This window comes from Trichosurus vulpecula, chromosome 5 (genome assembly GCF_011100635.1).
Source record: "Trichosurus vulpecula isolate mTriVul1 chromosome 5, mTriVul1.pri, whole genome shotgun sequence".
Taxonomy (NCBI): domain Eukaryota; kingdom Metazoa; phylum Chordata; class Mammalia; order Diprotodontia; family Phalangeridae; genus Trichosurus; species Trichosurus vulpecula.
The window spans coordinates 246,621,713-246,641,793 of NC_050577.1; the positions used below are offsets into that span (position 1 = coordinate 246,621,713).

Consider the following 20,081-nt stretch of genomic DNA (forward strand, 5'->3'; position numbering starts at 1 on the left):
ATATATATATATACACACATACAAAACTGGAATAATTTTGGAGAGGGCAACAGAAGCTAGAGGGATCAGGAAAGATTTCATTGTAGAAGGTGGTGCTTGAGCTAAACTTTGAAGAAAGTAATTCTAAGAAGTAGAGGAAAGGAGAAAGTGTCTCCAGATATGGAGAAGATGGTAAATTAAATACCACGTATAAAGTACAATATGAAAGTCAGTTTGGCTTGACCACAATGTATATAAAGGGAGTAAAGTGTTAAAGTATTGGAAAAATTGGAGGGAGTCAAGTTGTGAACTGCTTTAGATGTCCAAAAGTGAAGTTAAAATTAGTCTTACAGGTAATAGGGAGCCATAAATGTTTACTGAGGAGAGTGCCGTGCTCAGACCTGTAGTTTGGTAAATCATTTCAGCAACAATATGGAAGGTAGATTGAGGCGGGAAACACTAGAAGCAGAAAGATAAATTAGGAGAGTATTCCAATAGTCCAGGCAAAGGGTAATGAGGGCTAGATCTAGGGTGGAAGCCATGTGATGAGAGGGAAGCAGATGGGTGTGAGAAATGTTATAAGACATAAGAATAAAAATGCTTCCAATTCTGCATGCTTTGACACGGTTTCCTCTTTCTACTAGTTTTATAATTTATGATGATGGATTAGATCTTTTCAGTCGTTACTTTTACTTAAATATATATTATGAATTTTTGTAGCACCGGGATTTTGCAATTCTTCTATAAATACAAGTTCAGTTTCTGAGACTTAACGCCTTACACCTTGGTGACCCTGAGGTTTTTCATTTCTTTAATGCATCCTGCCTCCTATGAAATACAAAGCTTTCAGTCGTGTCAATTACATGGTATGTCCATTTCCAATTAACTCTTCCAGATGTGTCCCTCCATAAGATTTGAATTTGGAGGTTCAATGAATAGATATAAGAAGAATGAGTGATTCAGTTAAAATCTACCATGAGGACATTGAGAGTTATAACATATCATTAGACTAAAATCACCAAAAGCTAAGACACCACTGAATATATAATTCTCAGGATTAATTTTTAATTCAAAATATATTTTTCATAATGATGAATAGATAGCCAGCTATAAGAACCCAAGAAGTCAAAGACCATGTCCTTCCTAATAAAGTAGCTTATTTCATAATGAAATCAAAAATTGGGAAGTGATCCATGCACGATAAAAAATTAAGTGAAGTGGCTAAAAAATAAAAAGGCTTACCTAAAAACCAGTAACAGGCTACTTTTCAAAAATATTTTTAGTTGATTTAAACATTAATTTGTCATTTCAAACTTGTTTCATAAAACTCAAAATAAGCAACACAGCTTAGCATTTAATTAGCTTTTTTCTTCAAAGTACCTGTATCATTTAATTAATTTCAACATCATCATAAAGCAATCCATGCAAGATAAAAGATCCAACTTTTTTCAGCAGTTTCTTCAACTCACTCTTACTACCCACTGAGCTACATTTCTATATAAATAGGCAGATAAACTTTACATGCACTGACATCAAATACATGTATGTATATATATATATATATATATATATATATATATATGTATAAATTATATTTAGGCTATTGAGAAATGTTTTTATACCCATAATGCACAACAAGGATTAGTTTATCCAGAACAAAAAAAGTATTTCTCCCTCAATAGGAAAGCATGTTGCCCAGATGCCCCCTATACCATGGCATCACATCCTCACCCAATCATGTACTTACATAATAATGTCATGTGACATCATATCATCAATGAGTTGGATAGCAAAAAAATAGTTAAAATCATGATTTCATTCATTTTATACTTAATTCAGAGGGGAGATCCAGCTGGTACCATATTCGGAGGACTAAGAAAATTTAGTTACCCTATAAGCCTACAGTATAGTTCTCCTTAATATAAATTCATAGCTTGGTTCCCAAACAACTTCTATCTTAGATAGGCTTAATGCAAACTCAGTCACCTACATTTAATAATCTGGGGTAACTGTGTGGCAGAATATGATGAACAGTGAGAAAATTCAGAGTTGCTCAAAACACCTCCAAAATGTCATCCCTGACATAACTCACTGAGATAGCACTGCTTAAGAAATATCATTCCCAGCTCAGTTCCTTGGCACACTGATAAAGGAGTTAGAGTAAAATTAACTAGAGTGAGGTATTAATAGACACCATTTGGTAATGTTATCCCCTTATTCACAAATTATTTTCAAGTATATTGCAGGTGTCTGTAACAAAAAATGATAAAAATACTTCTGCCAATTTTTCAATTATATTCCTGCCTGATCTCATTTTAAATAAAACATCACACTTCTTTTTAAAAAAAATCAGTTAACCCCTATATATTATATTGAACTAAATTTGAAGAATAGTTTTCTTTAGCAACAAAATATGAAAACTTCCTGACTAAGAGAAATGAGATCTGTAACAGGATTATGGTATAACAGATTTGACCTCATTTCTTCTGAAGCAAATGAAAGACAACCATTTTGGAACACTGTCAAATGATTTTACAACTTCTGATTTTGCTTTATTGGACATCTGATCCTTGCATGCATCACTGGGCATTTTTAGCCATCTCTGGCTACAACATAAGCATAAGGCAACAGAAAATAACCTTTTACCGGCACTTCCTTGTAGCATTAAAAAAAAATAAGCTTACCATATTCCAGCCTGGGTAGAGGTAGTCAGTCCCAACAAATTCAAAATAGTGAGCAAAGCCTTCTTTCAGCCATACATCCTCCCACCAGACAGGAGTCACAAGGTCACCAAACCACTATGGGGTAAATGTAATCATAATAATGTCATAACAAGAAAGTTCCAGAAACAGACATATAATAATTAGATTGGCTTAACAGTCAATTGAAATTAATGTAGCCTTCCCCTCCCTCCATTTACCAAGAAATATGGAAACCTTCAAGCACTGGAGAGAAAGATGGCTGGTTACTCTAATTTCCTGAAGCAACCTAGTTTGTATGGAGGGCCGCATGTTATAGTGAAGAGAGCACTTGATAGAAGGTTAAGTGACATAGATTTTTATCTCTGGCTCTGCTATGCTCCTTCAGTGGGCAAGTCACTTAAATTTCTTGGAAGTGATCCTAGTTTTTCATCTGTAAAATGAGGTTTGGGCTAGATAATCTGATGAACCCTCTAGCTATAAAATTAGTGTTGTAGAGTCTTAATGACATAATATTTGTAAAGTTCTTAACACAATGTCCAGCACATAGTAAATATTTAAATGTTTCTTCCTTTCCACTTCATAGAAGCAAAGATTTAGAGTTGGAAGGGGCCACTATGCCACTGCACCAGTGTCTAATAATAATAACTCATATATGGGTCACTTTAAGTTTTAGAAAACACTATTTTTATAATAATAGAGGTAGCATAGCATAGAGGATCAAGTACTGGGTCTGGGATCAGAAAGCTCCAGGTTATGTTCAACCTCTGAAGCCACATAACCCTGGGCAAGTCACTTATCCTTGATGTGCCTCCAGCAACTCTCTATGATTTATCTGTTTAGTAGGTAGTATATTATAACCATTTCTCAGAAGAGGAAAATAATCATCAACATATGAAGTGATTTGCCCAAGGATATATAACTAGTAACTAAAAAGTCATTATTTGAACTCAGATCTCTTGACTCCAAATTCAATAATCCTTCCACCATACCATGAAGCAAAGGATTTGAGTATTTCTGCAATTGCAGGCGATGATGTGCTTATCCTATCACAGAAAAAGGAAACACGGACAGAGCCTGACAAATCAGAATCAAATGACTCTTTCAACCACATGATCTTCTTAAAAGGGTTACTTTAAAAGGTAGATGATTGCTAGAGGATGTCATAACATTGTTTATATCCATTTGTTACTAGTTCAACAGACAGGAATTAGCAATTAGAGACTCACTTTCCCACATTAAAATCAGTCTTTATGATTCCTTAGAAGTTTAACTCATTTATATTTGGTCCAGATGTGGTCTAAGGTCCTGACATGATCTATGATCTGTTTTGAAATCCATCTTTCAAAAGGGTTCAATCTCACATAAGATGAAAGCTATACAGGTGATACACTTAAGATTTCACTTGTTCTAAGCTAAGATCTATGATTACTTGTTTTCAAGGCAAGGGTAGACTGTCTTTATTAGCAAACTTCTTTTAGAATTTTTTAATAAAGCATGAAATGGTATTGTAGATAGTGTGTTGGAATTAGCATAAGGAAGACCTATGTTCAAGTTCTGTCTCTCACGTTTATTAGCTGTGTGACCCTGGGCAAGTCAGGTAACTCCTACATGCCTCTGATAATTTCCTGGGGTCTAGAAAGTAAGTCCCAAAAGAATTTATGATCTAGTCTGATAGAGCTAGTTCCCACCCTGGGGTTCCCCCTTGCTGATTACATCACAGAAGTTTTGTATATATCTAAATCTTTATATCTTCATATGCCTATAGATACATATGCATATATGTATCTCTATGTAAATATGAATATATCTATGTCTCTATATGTCTAGAGACATGCATACATGAGTGTATCTCTAGAGAGATATATCTCTGTTTCTATAGAGATAGAAATAGAGTTATATACATAATTATGTGTATGTACAATATAGTGATATCCTGTAAGAATGATCTACCCTCTTAGAAGAAGAGCATGTGGTACAAAGAGTCCTTTAATTTGATTTGTCAGGTTTGTCCATGTGCTTGTTTATATGATGCAGCAAGTACAACATCTCCTGTGATTGTAGATATTCAAATCCTTTGCTTTGTGGTATTGTGGAAAGATTATCGGGCTTGAAATTGGGAGATCTGTGTTCAAATCATGACTTTATAGTTACTAGCTATGCAGCCTTGAGCAAATCACTTCATGTGCAAAATGGTTATAATAATATATGTATATATATGAAATATCTGTATAGAGATATAGCTTTCTATCTCTGAAGAGATACAGCTTTCTATCTCTGAAGAGATACAGAGATAGGTATATATTCATATGTACACATATACAACTGGCTTCAACTAAACAATGAAGAATTCGTGTAATAAGATCTATCCAGGAGAATCAAAAATAAATAAATATGAAGTAAATTTTATCAGAGATTTATCATGATGATTATTAATGTATATTAGAACATTAGTAACATACTTTATTTCATTGACCTCTACATAAACTATGCCCTCTCCACCACCAAAAAACAAAACAAAACCCTATAATTTGTGAAGAGACAGTCTACGTCTGAGTAAGTGAAAGACTTCCTAAGTGGCTACATGTTGGGAAAAAGGGAATAACAAATTGATTTCAGCAAGAGCAAATTTTGACACGCACCCAAAACTCAGCCTGCATCTTGCAGGCTTGCAATAAATCACTTTCCAGGCCTATCACTGTGCTTACCAAATATATACAGCAATCAGTATAATCAAAAGGAAAGAGAAGCAGGTTGGTAGGGAGAAGAGATTGAACCTGGTCTCCAAGGAGGTGTCTGGGCAGGAGCACCACTTTACTGTCTAAACAAAACTCAAGAAAGGCAGCTCGTTTATGCTATTTGATCAGAGCAATTTGCCGTATGTTTGTTTTGTGTTTGTAAAGTCAGCCAAGAAAAGGGCACGTCTTCTAGTAAAACAACACAGTGCCTTGCATGTAATTAAAACAACTGATTTAATGAGATATTAGGTTGGCGCCTAATCAAAATACTTATAAGTCATCGGTAGTTTTCATTCATTCTATACAGTGTACTTGCATCTAACACTCTTTTTTTTTCCTCATACCTGGTGGCATATCTCATGGACAATGACCATTGTGACATCCAGCAAATAGGAAATGGATGAAATACTGGGATCCAGGAGTATCCTTTGCTCCACAAAAACACTTAGTCCCCAGTTCTCCATAGCAGCATATGGATGCTTAGGCACAGCTAAAAGATCTAGAAATAGAAAGGGGGAAAAGAATGTTTAGTAGAAAAAGCTACTGAATTAGATATCTGTTTTCTAGAAATATCCAGAAGTCATAATGAAAAAGAATGATTGTTCTGAGCAGAACGGAATTATGATAACACATGCCACATCCATATGAGGGTAGGTACTTTGAACATTAAACATCAGTTGATTTCATTCATCTGAGTATAGCTACATGCCTAAGGCCATAAAGACCTGGAAATACTAGTTTTGTACCTAAGAGATTCATCTTAATAAATGTTAACAAATCAAGTCTTCCTTACAAAGCTGTGATCCACAATGACAAATCTATAGCAACCACCAAAGAAAATAGATTCGGTTTACTTGGGAGACAACAGCATTCTTCTTCCTTTCATAAAAGGGGGCTCGCTTTTCTGTAATACCACAAAGAGATTTTAAGATGTATTTCTGATACATTTCTGTTCCTAGATATCTGACCTCTAGTCCTGTCTATGGAAGGAAATATATTGCAATCTTGAACGTTTCATACATATATATGTACACACACACGTGTATATATGTGTATGTATGTATATATACATAAATGTGTATACACACACGTATGTGTGTATATATACATATATGTGTGTGTGTGTGTATATATATGTATATATATATATATATATATGTATGTATGTCCTTTCTATGTACCCTTCTATCCTCTCTATGTATCCCAGAGGTGGGGAACCTGCAGCCTCAGGGCTACATGTGGCCTTCTAGGTCTTGGGTGAAGCCTTTTTGACTGAGTCCAAGTTTTACAGAACAAATACTTTTATTAAGGGGATTTGTTCTGTGACATTTGGAATCAGTCAAAGGGCCGTATGTGAGGACCTAGAGGGCCATATGTGGCCTTGAGCCTGCATGTTCCCCACCCCTGAGATTGTATCTTCTCACATCCTTCCCTATCACATAAAAGGGTTGGTCTAGATTATCACTAAAATCTATTCCAACTCAAAAATTGTATCCTGTTTTGCTATCTCTTTACAAAAGATTATATGTCATGTTTAATACTTATTCTCTCAACAGATATTTGTTGTTTTGGTTGTTGTGGTTGTTTGTTGTTGTTGTTGTTGTTGTTGAGTCATGTCCAACTTTTCAGGACCGCATTTGAATACAGGAGTGGTTTTCCATTTCCCTCTCCAACTCATTTTACAGATGAGGACCTGAGGTAAACAGGGTTAATTGTCTCGCCCAGTGTAAGTGTCTGAGGCCAGATTTGAACTCAGAAAAATGAGTCTTCTTGAATTCAGGCCCAGCACCCTATCCAATACACCACCTAGCTGCCCTCAACAAATATTTAGTGATTCTCTGCAAGACACTGGGTCAGACCTTGAAAATAAAACACAAATGAAAAGGACATGGTCTCTGCCTTCCAGAAGTTTGAAATCTAGTACAGGGGAGAAGATAAATAAATAAGCCACAAAACAAGGTAAAATAACTGTATTAAAAGAAATCCAAACAAGCCAAGGATTGTGAGAGGAGAAAAATCATATTCCCTTGGAACCAATTAAGGAAGAGCATGGTATTTGAGTTTGGCCATGAAGGACAGAGAAGGACTGCTAGGTGGCACAGTGAATAGAGTGCCTGGTGTGGAATCAGGGAGATTCATCTTCCTGAGTGTAATATTAATTGAAGTGGGACTTTTTTATTGTTTTCTCTTTTAAAATGCTAAAGGAATCAAGTGCCTTTGATTAAGTCTTGCTAGGTACTAAGCCCCAGGCCCACAACCTTCTGCTGATTAGATGTGAAGCCCTTCGGCACTAAAAAGGGTATATAAACTCAGAGGTTAGCATTTTGTTTGGGACTGTCACTCATTGGGAGTTGCGATTCAACTAGACGAGACTCTGGGCAGATGTTGTTAAGAGCTCCCCAGCTTTGAAAAAACCCAGATGTTGGTGTGTCTCTTTTTGGTAACTATGTATGTGATGTCTTGATCAGACAAAGCCTGTCTGTTGAATCGTGTTATTTGCTCTGTTATATTTTTCTGTTTGTATTTGCTCTGAAGTTGAGGGGTGCTGGCTTTTCCTCCTGAACTAAGTGAATGATTATATGTATGTTCGATCAAAGTGAGACTGTTGACCCTTTAAAGTTGCTTTCCTTAGAAAAGCAGATCAAAGAACCTGTGGTAGCAGCTCTTGTTCCTGGTCTTGTTGGCTCTTACACCCTACAGCAGCTGCTAGCCAAATTGTTGTTACACTGAGTTCACACTTACTATCTGTAGGTCCCTGGGCAAGTCACTTAACCTTGTTTGCTTCAGTTTCCTCATCTGTAAAATGAGCTGAGATGGAAATGACAAACCATTCCAGTATCTTTGCCAAGAAAACATAAAATGGGGCCACAAAGAGTTTAACATGACTGAAAAAACTCAACAACAACAAAAATGAAGGACAGATAAAAGTTGCTTTTTTAAAGTAGATTGTTATTGAAGCTCTGTGCTTTAAAAAGAGGCATAAATATGGGCATCAGAAGGAAATTGGCATTTTTTTTAATATTACAAAGACATAGGCAAGGGAACAAGTGGCTAGGTCCACTCACTCATTCAGCATTTGTAACATACAGAATGAGTAAGGACTGGACACAGATTTAGTACAGACACAGTACAGTACAGACAGTACAAAAACAGGATTTGGGGGTTGTAATGGAGGAACAGTCAGGTGACAGAAGACTGACGGAGGAAGGCAGGTTTCAAGTACAAGGGTCATTGACTTTGGTCAAGAGGAAACAGTTAATAACATGATCTAAGTGGACAAAGTGATTAAGCTAATAGAATCAAAGTGTCCACAACATCCAGAAGGAGGCCTGGGTACACAATTAAGTAATCCGGTGACAGAGGAAAAAATATTGAGACGCAGAGCTGCTCTAGAATGGGAAAAATGTCTTATATTTTGTGCCTTCTATGGATATAGTACAACACTGTTCTACCTAAAGTAAGTGTTCAATAAATACCTATTGGTGGTAATAAGCAATAAGAGTTATAATTAGAAACAAAGTTTTGATAAGGGCTGTATTGAGGACATATTGCATCCCTCAAGTAGATATAAGTTGGTTTTTTTTTTTGATAGAAAGATGGTTGCTTTTTATTTCATTTTTGTATCCCCAGTATACAAAGTTATACAAAGTAGGGGCTCAACAAAAGTGTGTTGAATTTCATTGTACTAAATTCATTTTATAGGAGCCATTCCTTACTTGCTATACAATGCAGTGAATATTTGGCTACATTAATTTAATTTGATACAGTAAGAATGCAACTCAGCCTCTGAGGGATTCAATCTCATAGAAAGAATGGAAATCGTGGTCTAGAACATCAAGGGAATTAATAAAAAGAAATGCTAGGGAAGGTGGCCTAGTCATACTAGATCTTAAATTGTATCATCAAAACTATTTGGTACTGGCTAAGAAATAGAGTGGTGGATCATTGGAATACGTTAGGTATGCAAGACACACTAGTCAATGACTATAGTAACCTACTGTTTGATAAACCCAAAGACCCCAGCTTCTGGGATAAGAACTCACTATTTGACAAAAAAAATACTGGGAAGACTGGAAAATAGTATGACAGAAACTAGGCATAGACCAATGACTGTGTGCTAAAATAAAGTCCAAATGGGTACACAATTTAGATAGAAAGGCTGATAATATAAGCAAATTAGGAGAGCAAGGAATAGTTTACCTGTTAGATTTATGGAGAACAAAGGAATTTATGACCAAACAAGAGATAGAGAACATTATAAAACACAAAATGGATAATTTTGATTACATGAAATTGAAAAGTTTTTGCACAAAGCCAATGCGACCAAGATTATGAGGGAAGCAGAAAATTGGGAAAGAATTTTTACAACCAGTGTTTCTGATAAAGGCCTCATTTCTTTTTTTATCATAAGAAGGAGGCTTAACCTTTAAGTAAGCCTCTTTTTTATTAATAATTTATTTTTAGTTTTCAACATTCACTTCCACAAGATTTTGGGTTCCAAATTTTCTCCCCATCTCTCTGCTCCCCCCACTCCAAGAAGGCGTGCATTTGTATTATCCCTTCCCTCAATTTGCCCTCCCTTCTATCACCCCTCCATCTTCTCTTATCCCTTCTATTCCCTTCTACTTTCCTATATATCCTATATAACCCCATTGCCTATATATCTTATTTTCCAGTTTTTAAAACTTTTAGTTCCACATTCTCTCCCTTCCTCCCTCTGCACCCACCCTCATTGAAAAGACAAGCAATTTGCTATAGGTTATACATGTGTAGTCATGCAAAACACTTCCATAACAGTCACATTATGAAAGACTAATTATATTTCTCTCCATCCTGTCCCACCCTCCATTTATTCTATTCTCTCCTTTGACCTGTCCCTCCTCAAAAGTATTTGTTTTTGATTATCCCCTCCCCCAATCTGCCATCCCTTTTATCATTCCCCCATCTCTTATCCCTTTCCCCCCTACTTTCCTGTAGGGTAAAATAGATTTCCATACCCAACTGAGTGTATATGTTATTCCCTCCTTAAGCCAAATCCGATAAAAGTAAGGTTGACTCATTCCCTCTCACCTCCCCCCTCTTCCCCTCCATTGCAAAATCTCTTTCTTGTAAAGGCTTCATTTCTAAAATATATAGAGAAATGAGTCAAATTTATAAGAATAGAAGTCATCCCCCAATTGGTAAATGGTCAAAGGATATGAACAGGCAGTTTTCAGAGGAAGAAATTAAAGCTATCTATAGGCATATAAAAATGCTCTAAATCACTACTGATTAGAGAAATGCAAATCAAAACAACTCTGAGGCACCACATCACACCTATAAGACTGGCTAACATGACAAAACAGGAAAATGATAAATGCTGGAGAAGATGTGGGAAAATTGGAACATTAATTCATTATTGGTGGATTTGTGAACTGATCCAACCATTCTGGAGAGCAATTTGGAATTATGCCCCAAGGGTTATAAAAATGTGCATACCCTTTGAGCTAGCAATACCACTTGTAGGGCTGTATCCCAAAGAGATCATACCAATGGGAAAAGCACCCACATATACAAAAATATTTCTAGGAGCTCTTTTTGTGGTGGCAAAGAATGAGAAATTGAGGGGATGCCTATCAGTTGGGGAATGGTTGAACAAGTTGTGGTATATGAATGTAATGGAATACTATTGTGCTATAAGAAGTGATGAGCAGGCAGATTTCAGAAAAAACTGGAAAGACCTATATGAACTGATGCTGAGTGAAGTGAGCAGAACCAGGAGAACATTGTACACAGCAACAGCCACACTGTGCGATGATTGACTTTGATAGACTTAGCTCTGCTCAATAATGCAAGGACCTAAAACAACTCTAAAAGACTCATGATGGAAAATGCCATCCACATCCAGAGAAAGAGATGTGGAGTCTGAATGCAGATCAAAGCATGCTACTTGCTCTCTTTTTTTGTTTAGTTTAGTTTTGTTTTTCCTTTCTCGTGCTTCCTCCCATTAGTTCTAATTCTTCTAAGCAACATGACTAATGTGAAAACATGTTCGATAAAAATGTATATGTAGAGCCTATATCAGATTGCATGCCTTCTTGGGGAGGAGGGAGGAGAGGAAGGTGGAGAAAATTTAAAACTTATGGAAGTGAATGTTAAAAACTAAAAATAAATAAATTTAGAAAAAAAGATTTAAAAATGGAAATTGTTTGTCATAACACTAACATCAAAAAAGCAATCAATAAGTATTTATTAAGCACCTAGTATGTGCCAGGTTGGGCCAGGTAGGTGATACAGGGGATAGAGCTCTGGGCTTAGAGTCAGAAAGATCTGAGTTCAAATGCAACCTCAAACATTTACTATCTGTGTGACCCTGGGCAAGTCAGTTAACCTTATTTGCCTCAGGTCCTCATCTTAAAAATGGGGGCACAATAGAGAAGGAAATGGCAAACCACTCCAGTATTTTTGACAAGAAAAACCCATGATAAAAGCCCATGGAGTCATATAGAGTCGGACACAACTGAACAATTGAACAACTACATGTGCCAGGCCCTGCGCCCTTACAACTTAGCATTTCCCTGACACATGCTATACCCCACAGTAGGGTTTTCATTTTATTTTATCTAATCCACATAAAGTCAAGTCAAAAACCAAAAAGGAAAAATATTTTTACACCAACTTCATATTTTTGAGATAAAATGAAGTAAGACACTAGTAAAGACATAGACCTCTGATTATAATGAATAATGTAACCTTTACTTTCAGGGGAAAGTCCATGTAACAACTATTTTTTCTCTGAACATTTAAAGAGCAAACACTGAAAAACATTAGCACCATCCAGACAAACAGGGACTGTCTAGGTTCGAGCTTCATCTTGTTGTAATGGTTTTAAAGGCCATGAAATCACTACATATGTTATGACACATTAAATATGCATATATAAAAATAAGTCAGACATTCCTAATACCTAAGTTATAGAAAACTTTATTTTATGTAACAATAATAGAAAAGACATGATCGACCCAAGGTATAGGTAAATCTGTATAATACTAAGTTTAGTTGGATTCTGTAGCATCTTCTAAACAAAAATTAAAACTTTCTCTATATATACAAAAATGTATACATATGTAATGTAATATATATATTATATATGTATATATGATATATAGATATACACACATACAACAATGTACAAAGCAAAAAAATATTTCTCATATTTTTAAATTTTCTTTTTTCCTTTGCTGAGAGAAAACATCATTTTTTTTTCTTCTATGGAGTTACACTTAGGGGTGGGGATACATTAAGTATGTAAAGGAGGAGATATGGTAGGGAAATAAATCACAACCTCTGTGTGGGTACGTGTGTGTGTGTTCTCAGCAATAATTCATTCTTTTCTTGCTATTTATTATAAGCTTTTCTAATCTGGGCATTAATACATCTCTTTTCCTGACACTCCCACTATCAGTTACCCCATTTATCAAGAAATAATTTGATATCAAATTTGGTCAGCTCCTTCTAGTTTATTTGAACTAGTACTGGTTTTTATTTTGGATTTTTAATCATTCCACTATGCCTGCTCCCCAATTTTATCATCTTCAATGTAATATTTGGATTTACATATAAGTTAGTATCAGGATAGATGGCAAACCCACAAGGAATATTAAAGGCTATAGCAAAAATGATGTTGCTACCTCTTATCAAATCCTACCCACCCATCAAAGGTCAGGTCAAAGGGCACCTCTTCCAGTATACCTCCCCTGATCTCTCTGTCTTCTAAATCCTCACAGTATTGAGTATTCTGTAGGCATTGTCTAGATTTCCCCTAGATAACATAAAATATATAATATAAATGTGATACGCATTGCTAGATTAACTACCAATATCAAGAAATCACAGAATGACAAAATCCCTGGAGAAGTATAAGACTTTTCCTTATCTTCCATGAAACACTTTTTGGCTGCACCAAATGGATGCGATTCCTCTGGAATACACTGGCATTTTGTTTGTAACTCACTTAGCACATTCTGCATTATACTAAGGTTATAAATATTCAAACAAGCATTTTTGTAATAGAGAGGAGTAGATTTGTAGAATGTACAGAATCCTGGAATTGCATTCAGGAAGATGTGGGTTCAAATCCTGCCTCAAACATTAGCTGCTAGACTTTGTAGAAAATCATTTTACCTTCTCTGGGCCTCAGTTTCCTCATCTGTAAAATGAGCATCTGGGCTCAATGACTTCTAAGGTCCCTTCTCACTCTAAATATATTTTTCTTATGATTATTAAGTAACCTACACAATTCTCTATATAAAAGAGAGTGAGGGGGGTAAAGCACAAATCAAACAATACAAAGAATTATAGAATGTGTGGAAAGGGGTATATAATAAAGTTGTTGAGACAAGTTAAAACCAGACTGTGGAATTCCAGGTACTCTAACAAATGCGAAATCCACAATGTGTGTGAAACTTCACCGAGTATGAATGGCATGTTATAAGCGATGGAGAGTCACTGACATGTTTAGCACAGAAAGAAGTGGTCAAACCCTCACCCTCTTTTTAAAGTAATATTAGTTTAACAATGGAGTTTAAGATATATAAGATAGGGGAGTTATAAGAGGCTATAGACTATTTATTAGAATGAATTTTTTTTTAAATTAAGTCTACTAAATTTATTAAAACAATTGAGATGAGAGATAGTGAGAACCTAAACCAGAGTGATGCCAGTGAGAGTGGAAAGGATGGGATTTAGAGAAGAGAAATTATATAATTATTTTCTTCCCCTACACTAAACTGTAAGCTTCTTCCTGGAAAGAATTCTCTTATGTATAATGGGATTTCCCAAGGCATCCAGCACAATACTTTGTACGTACCATACACACACACACACACACACACACACACACACACACACACACAAAACTACTGAATTGAACTGAATTATAGCAAGACCAAAAGAAAAAATAATTATATCCCATAATATTCATGGACAAAGCCACTAAGAAAACCTTTAAAATATGCACTTCAGTTCCAGTCATTAACATTTCCTTTCACTTTAGACTTGTTTCTAAATGGCAAGACAATTATTCTAACTTTTTTGTAATTTACAATTTTGTTCTCTCAACCTTCCACATACAGTTTTTGTAGAACTTTGCCCTGGTGACTAAATCTCTAAATCCTTGGCATTTTCATTAAATACTATCATATTTTAAAATGTTTCTTCCTCTCGTGATTGCTCTAAGTTGATAACTGTGGCAACTGGATGAATTCATAAAATTTATTCTAGCTATAATTAACAGCTTTCCGCTGCAAACTTATTTGTCTCCAAAGCCACTTCTTGTTTCCAGAGTATAAACGGTGCCATAATTGGCCACTAGTGGTGTAACGGGTCAGGCATGGGCTTACAGTCAGGAAAACCTGAGGTAGAATTCTACCTCTGATACTTAAAAGGTACGATCTGAGGCAAGTCTTTTAACTTCTCTAAGCCTCAGTTTCCTCATCTGTAAAATGCGGCTAACAATAGCACCTACTTCACGGGATTGTTGCGAGATGATAGATGTAAAGCGCTTTGCAAATCTTAAAGTATTATATAAACGCAAGTATTATCACTATTATTGTTTACTATTATTACGTAAAAAGTGATTCCAAATAATGATGATTGAAGAATCTGGTATCACATGACTTAGCAAGGAGATGATAACCTTATTGTACTTCTTCCCATGACAGGAGAATTCATCTAAACTGATACTGATATAAGCTGGTCTTAGAATTATGAAATATATGAAATAAGATTTTAAAGTACTTTCACAATTCCTGATAGGATAGTTTTCAATAGTTTTTGTATGTATGTACGTGTGTGTGTGTGTGTGTGTGTGTATATATATATATATATAAAATATATGCATATGGTATCCCATAAATCTTAGTGAAATTGTAAGCCATTAGGTTTATATGCATATACATAATTTCTGCTGTTGTTCACTCATTTAGTCATGCCCAAGTCTTCGTGACCCCATGGACCACAGCATGCCAGGCCCTTCTATCCTCCACTAATTTTTGAAGTTTGTCCAGGTTAACATTGACCGTTTCCCTAACTCTATCTATCTATCTATCTCATCCTCCACCATCCCCCTTTCCTGTTGCCATAAGTCTTTCCCAACACCAGGGTCTTTTCCAATGTATCCTGTCTTCTCATTATTTGGCCAAGTATTTAAGCTTTGGCTTCAGTATTTGACCTTCCAGTGAATAGCCTGAATGAATTTCTTTAAGTATTGACTAACAACCTCCTTTTTGTTCAAGAGACTCTCAAAATCTTTCTCTAGTACCTCAATTCAAAAGTATCGATTCTACGGTGTTTAGCATATTATAGAAGACAATATATTTAATGTTTTCTCTAATATGTGCATATATACATGCATATATGTATATATATATATGATTTAATGATATAACAAATCAAATATGAAAATGTATGAAAATGGCTTGAGTTTTGGATTAGACATTTGAGGCAAATACAAAAGGGCCATATTATTCACACTTCTTTAAGAAAATGTGCTATGAAAAGAAAGATATATTTGGCATCAAAAGACCAGAAGATAAATAATACATCTCCCATTTACTTGGCTGACCAGGACAAGTCACTCAAACTTTCTAAGACTTGTTTTTCTCATCTGTAAAATGGGAATGATAATACTTGGACCCCATAGTTCATAGTTTTGATTTCTGGAAAACTCACTATCAACTGCAAAATACTATATAAATGTGTGTTAAGTTATTTAAGTACTATGCAAAATGGAAGGCATCATTATGATGATGAATTTGATGAGCCATGTGCCTTTCTAACTCTCATCCAAAGAAAAAATTAAAATAAAACTCTCCGTCCAGTAAACAAGGTTACATTTTTACACCTATAGGTAAGTTTATTTTGATGTCAAAAGATCCAACTTCTTACCATGTGATCTAGAGATACTTAACAATAGTGTCAGATTGGAAGATGGTGAGTATGTTACCATCCTCCCCCACAGCTTGTCTTTTCTTAGATGAAAGGGACAGTCATGGGTGCAAATGAGTTGGTGCATTGGTAAGAAGAAGAAAAAAAAATGAGAATCTCGCTTTGCTTTGCATTCTGTTGCTACACTTTATTTGGCCCAGTAACCACAACAAAGACAAAATGAACTGCTAAAGAGATAATGACTACTTCCTTTACTCCACTGCCCATTCAATTAAATTCTTTATAAAGTACTTTTGGATGTTTGACTACGTTTAAATTAGTGTGGGCAGGAAGTACTTGCTACTGCTTGTCATCCTAGCACCCTCATACATTACACAACTGTCACTAGAAATTCCCTAATTCAGCAGCACCCAGAAGCCTAAGCACAAGGCTATATGTAACACAATTGAAAAATGCTCCTGCTTAGCCTTCCTGAAGGATAACGTTCATTCGTGACTTCTGCAACTGCTAATCTTCTGCAAAAATCATCCATCAATGTGAGATCTACAGTGCAACATGCTTCCCTAACTCTTAAATATTCTATGAAAATGTAAGTGAAAAAAACCTAAGAAACATTTGGCAAAGAGAAGAAATTCAGGATCAATATATCAAACTTTTTTTTTTACAAAGCAGGCTAACATAAAGCTTAAAACAAAAATCTGTGTTTTCAAACATTACAAGTATTAATATTACACAAAACTGAAAGTTATAAAATCTTCTAATTGCATTATCATATAGGACAACACAAATTAAGATAAAGCTTTGAATTCACTAAAAGAATTTTGTAGAATAATCTACATTTTATTACTAAAATAAATATTTTTGTTTTCAGTCTTAATAATATATATTCTTTCAACTTGTTAAGAATTTATATTTACCAGTACAAATATATGCTGACACATAGCAATCAAATATTTACTGAGCTCTTTCCATGTGCAAAACAGTGTTGAGGGATAAGAAGTATGACATAATGTTCCCTGCCCTCAAGAAACTTACATTTGCAGAAATAAAATACATAACCATTTCAATAACAATAAATGATACAAATAACTATCTAAAATAATATATAAGAAATGCTGCAAGACACCATAAAATATTAAGAAATTATGTCCAATATATGATAAATATTTACAATATTGCAGGCTAGGGTGTTCTGACCTTAAAGCTTCATTGAAAAAGTGGGAATTGAGCCAAACTTTGAACAATTGGCAGGATTTGGAAAGACAGAGAGAAGGGAAAGAAAGGGGGCATGACGGGGATCAAGGATGAAGGGGATGAAGGTAGTTATTAAGGGCTAGTTGAATGAATGAATGTGAAATTCATAGAAGTGGAAATTTGCAAGACATCTTTGACATATATGTTTATATGGAAGACTCATTTAATATAAAAATTATAGGAACATGTGAATCATATATAGGAACATTTGATGCTGGTAGTCAAATCCTGCCTCTGAAAAATGTTGGCTGTATGACTCTGGTCATGTCACCTAAAGTCTCAGTGTCACCAGTCAATTTTCTCAGATAGTAAGTTACAGAATAGTAGCAGAACTGTATAAATAAAGAGTTTCCTTTGTGGGAATTCTTATTGTCAATGAAACAGCTCCAGATGAAAAGAAAGGGGAAAAATCACCCTAATAGGTACTCACATTTAACGCAAACCATTAGGATTATTTTTATCATTATTATTTTGGTAGTGGTACAAAGGATGACATCATGGTAGTCCTTCTTGGATGAAAATAAAATAATAATAATAATAATAGTGGCTAATAGTAATATAGTGACTACTACATGCCAGGCACTATGCTAAGTGCTTTATGATAATATCTCATTTGCCTTGACATAGTTGCTATGATTATTCCCATTTTACAGATGTGGAAACATGTTAAGTGACTCGCTCAGGGTCACACGGCCATCACTGTGTAGAGCAATCCCTAAGGATCTGGGGTCCCTTTTCATCACCACCTTCGATACCAACTGCTAATCAAAGGCCACAGACATGCAGGTAAGCCTAAGAGCCCTAAGAGGGGCACCAGTCCTACTTCCCATTCAGCCTTCACAGACATTATCTAGGAAGCATCCACAGGAAGCCTTTCCTAATCTGTCTTAATTCTAATGCCCTCCCTCTGTTGATTATTTCCAATATATCTAGTATTTAGTTTGATTGTACATAACGTTTGTATATTTTTCTCCATCATTGGTCTATGACAGCAGGGCCTGTCTTATACATTTCTTTGAATATCACAATACTTAGCACATAGTAGGTCCTTAATGAATGTTCATTGACTAGCTAAATGTAGCATGTCCTCTTCTGCTTTGGAATGTAGTCACAGCTAATAGAATCCCAGAAAAGAAAGTTCTTACCATCAAAGGCCCTGATACTGTCAAATGATTCAGCATCAGAAACTGATATGATTTTATCCATAGAAATTACATTTAAAAAATACTTTGCCATCCACTTTGCCTCTACATCCTAAAGACCACTCAATCTTAGAATCTGATTTATAGCTGAAACTCTCTAGATAAATGCTGTCTCTCCCATTGGAATGTAAGCCAGGCTAATTTACTATTGTGATGTTCTGATACTATGTATCCCTAGAATTTAGCATATCATTTCACACATAGTAGACACTCAACAAACACTTCATTTATTCATTCATTCATACTGTGTACAAGACACTTTGAAGGACTCTCAAATACTCAAAATAATCTGTGATCTCATTCATTTGATGATGCATATAGACCATCCAGACCTACTCAACCAGAGTGACTCCTGTCTATATCTTCCCCTAAGTTGGCCATGGCTCCCACCTCATTTTCTCCTAGTACCTCACCCTCACTGTGTGACTAACCAATCTTCTTTTTCAATCATCTATTTCACTAACAGGATCTTTTGTTCCTGGTTATTGTTTAATATTTATCTACTGATTGCTTCAGCTACCTTAATATCCACTATTCCCGTTTTATGGTCATCTTTGTAATGTTTAGTCCTTTGAGGATTGTTGTATTCTTCTGGGTCCAACTTCACCTTCATTTGTACTGGGGGTGTTTCCAGAAAGACATGCTGATGGAAGATCTTTACAGGATGTCTAGTCAACTGCATGTTGTGACCTGAACTTTAAACATTCTTTAAACACTTGGGTTTTTTCCCATGCTGATAAACCGAACTATTTGGAGTGGCTAGAAATTTGTTTTTCTCTATATCATTACTGAGATCGACAAAACCCAGAGACACAAAGACAACAAATACTTCATTTATTCATACTACACACAAGAAACTTGTACAAGGACAAAATTTTTAAGAGGCAAAAAGTGAAATGGACCCTATCTTCAAGGAGCTTGTATTCTACTGGTCTTGCCTCCCTACCACGCCCACCCATATGAAATTTAGTATGGTTGATAAAATATTGGCGCTATTAGCAATAACACTTTGAATGTTCTTCCAGTAATATGAATTTATTGATTCTAAAGAAGAGGTTATGCCTGTAGGTTTGACAATGGCATAGAGAAGCCTTAATCCTTAAGGTATATTCACAATATATCTTTTTAAAAGGTGTAAGGATATGATTGACGGAAGCCCACTAGGTTCTTAGCAGAAAAATATCTAGCAACAATTTCAATCAAAATCAAATAGTTTATTTCAGACCCTTAGGGGAAAAACCACTGACACCCAGCAGTTAGCTGTTGATTTTTATTGCCTCTTT

General features: G+C 35.4%; 1 protein-coding gene across 1 annotated transcript in view; it reads right to left on the reverse strand.

Annotated features, from left to right (window-relative positions):
- The window catches only part of TRHDE (thyrotropin releasing hormone degrading enzyme), a 245,548-nt gene extending 239,637 nt beyond the window's left edge, over positions 1–5,911 (reverse strand). The window contains exons 1-2 of the mRNA XM_036758545.1: positions 5,761–5,911; positions 2,664–2,777 (exon numbers count right to left, since the gene is read on the reverse strand). Coding sequence (XP_036614440.1) covers positions 2,664–2,777; positions 5,761–5,880 — 234 coding nt within the window. The 5' untranslated portion in view covers positions 5,881–5,911. The remainder of the gene's footprint in view (positions 1–2,663; positions 2,778–5,760) is intronic.
- Positions 5,912–20,081: the final 14,170 nt, after the last annotated feature.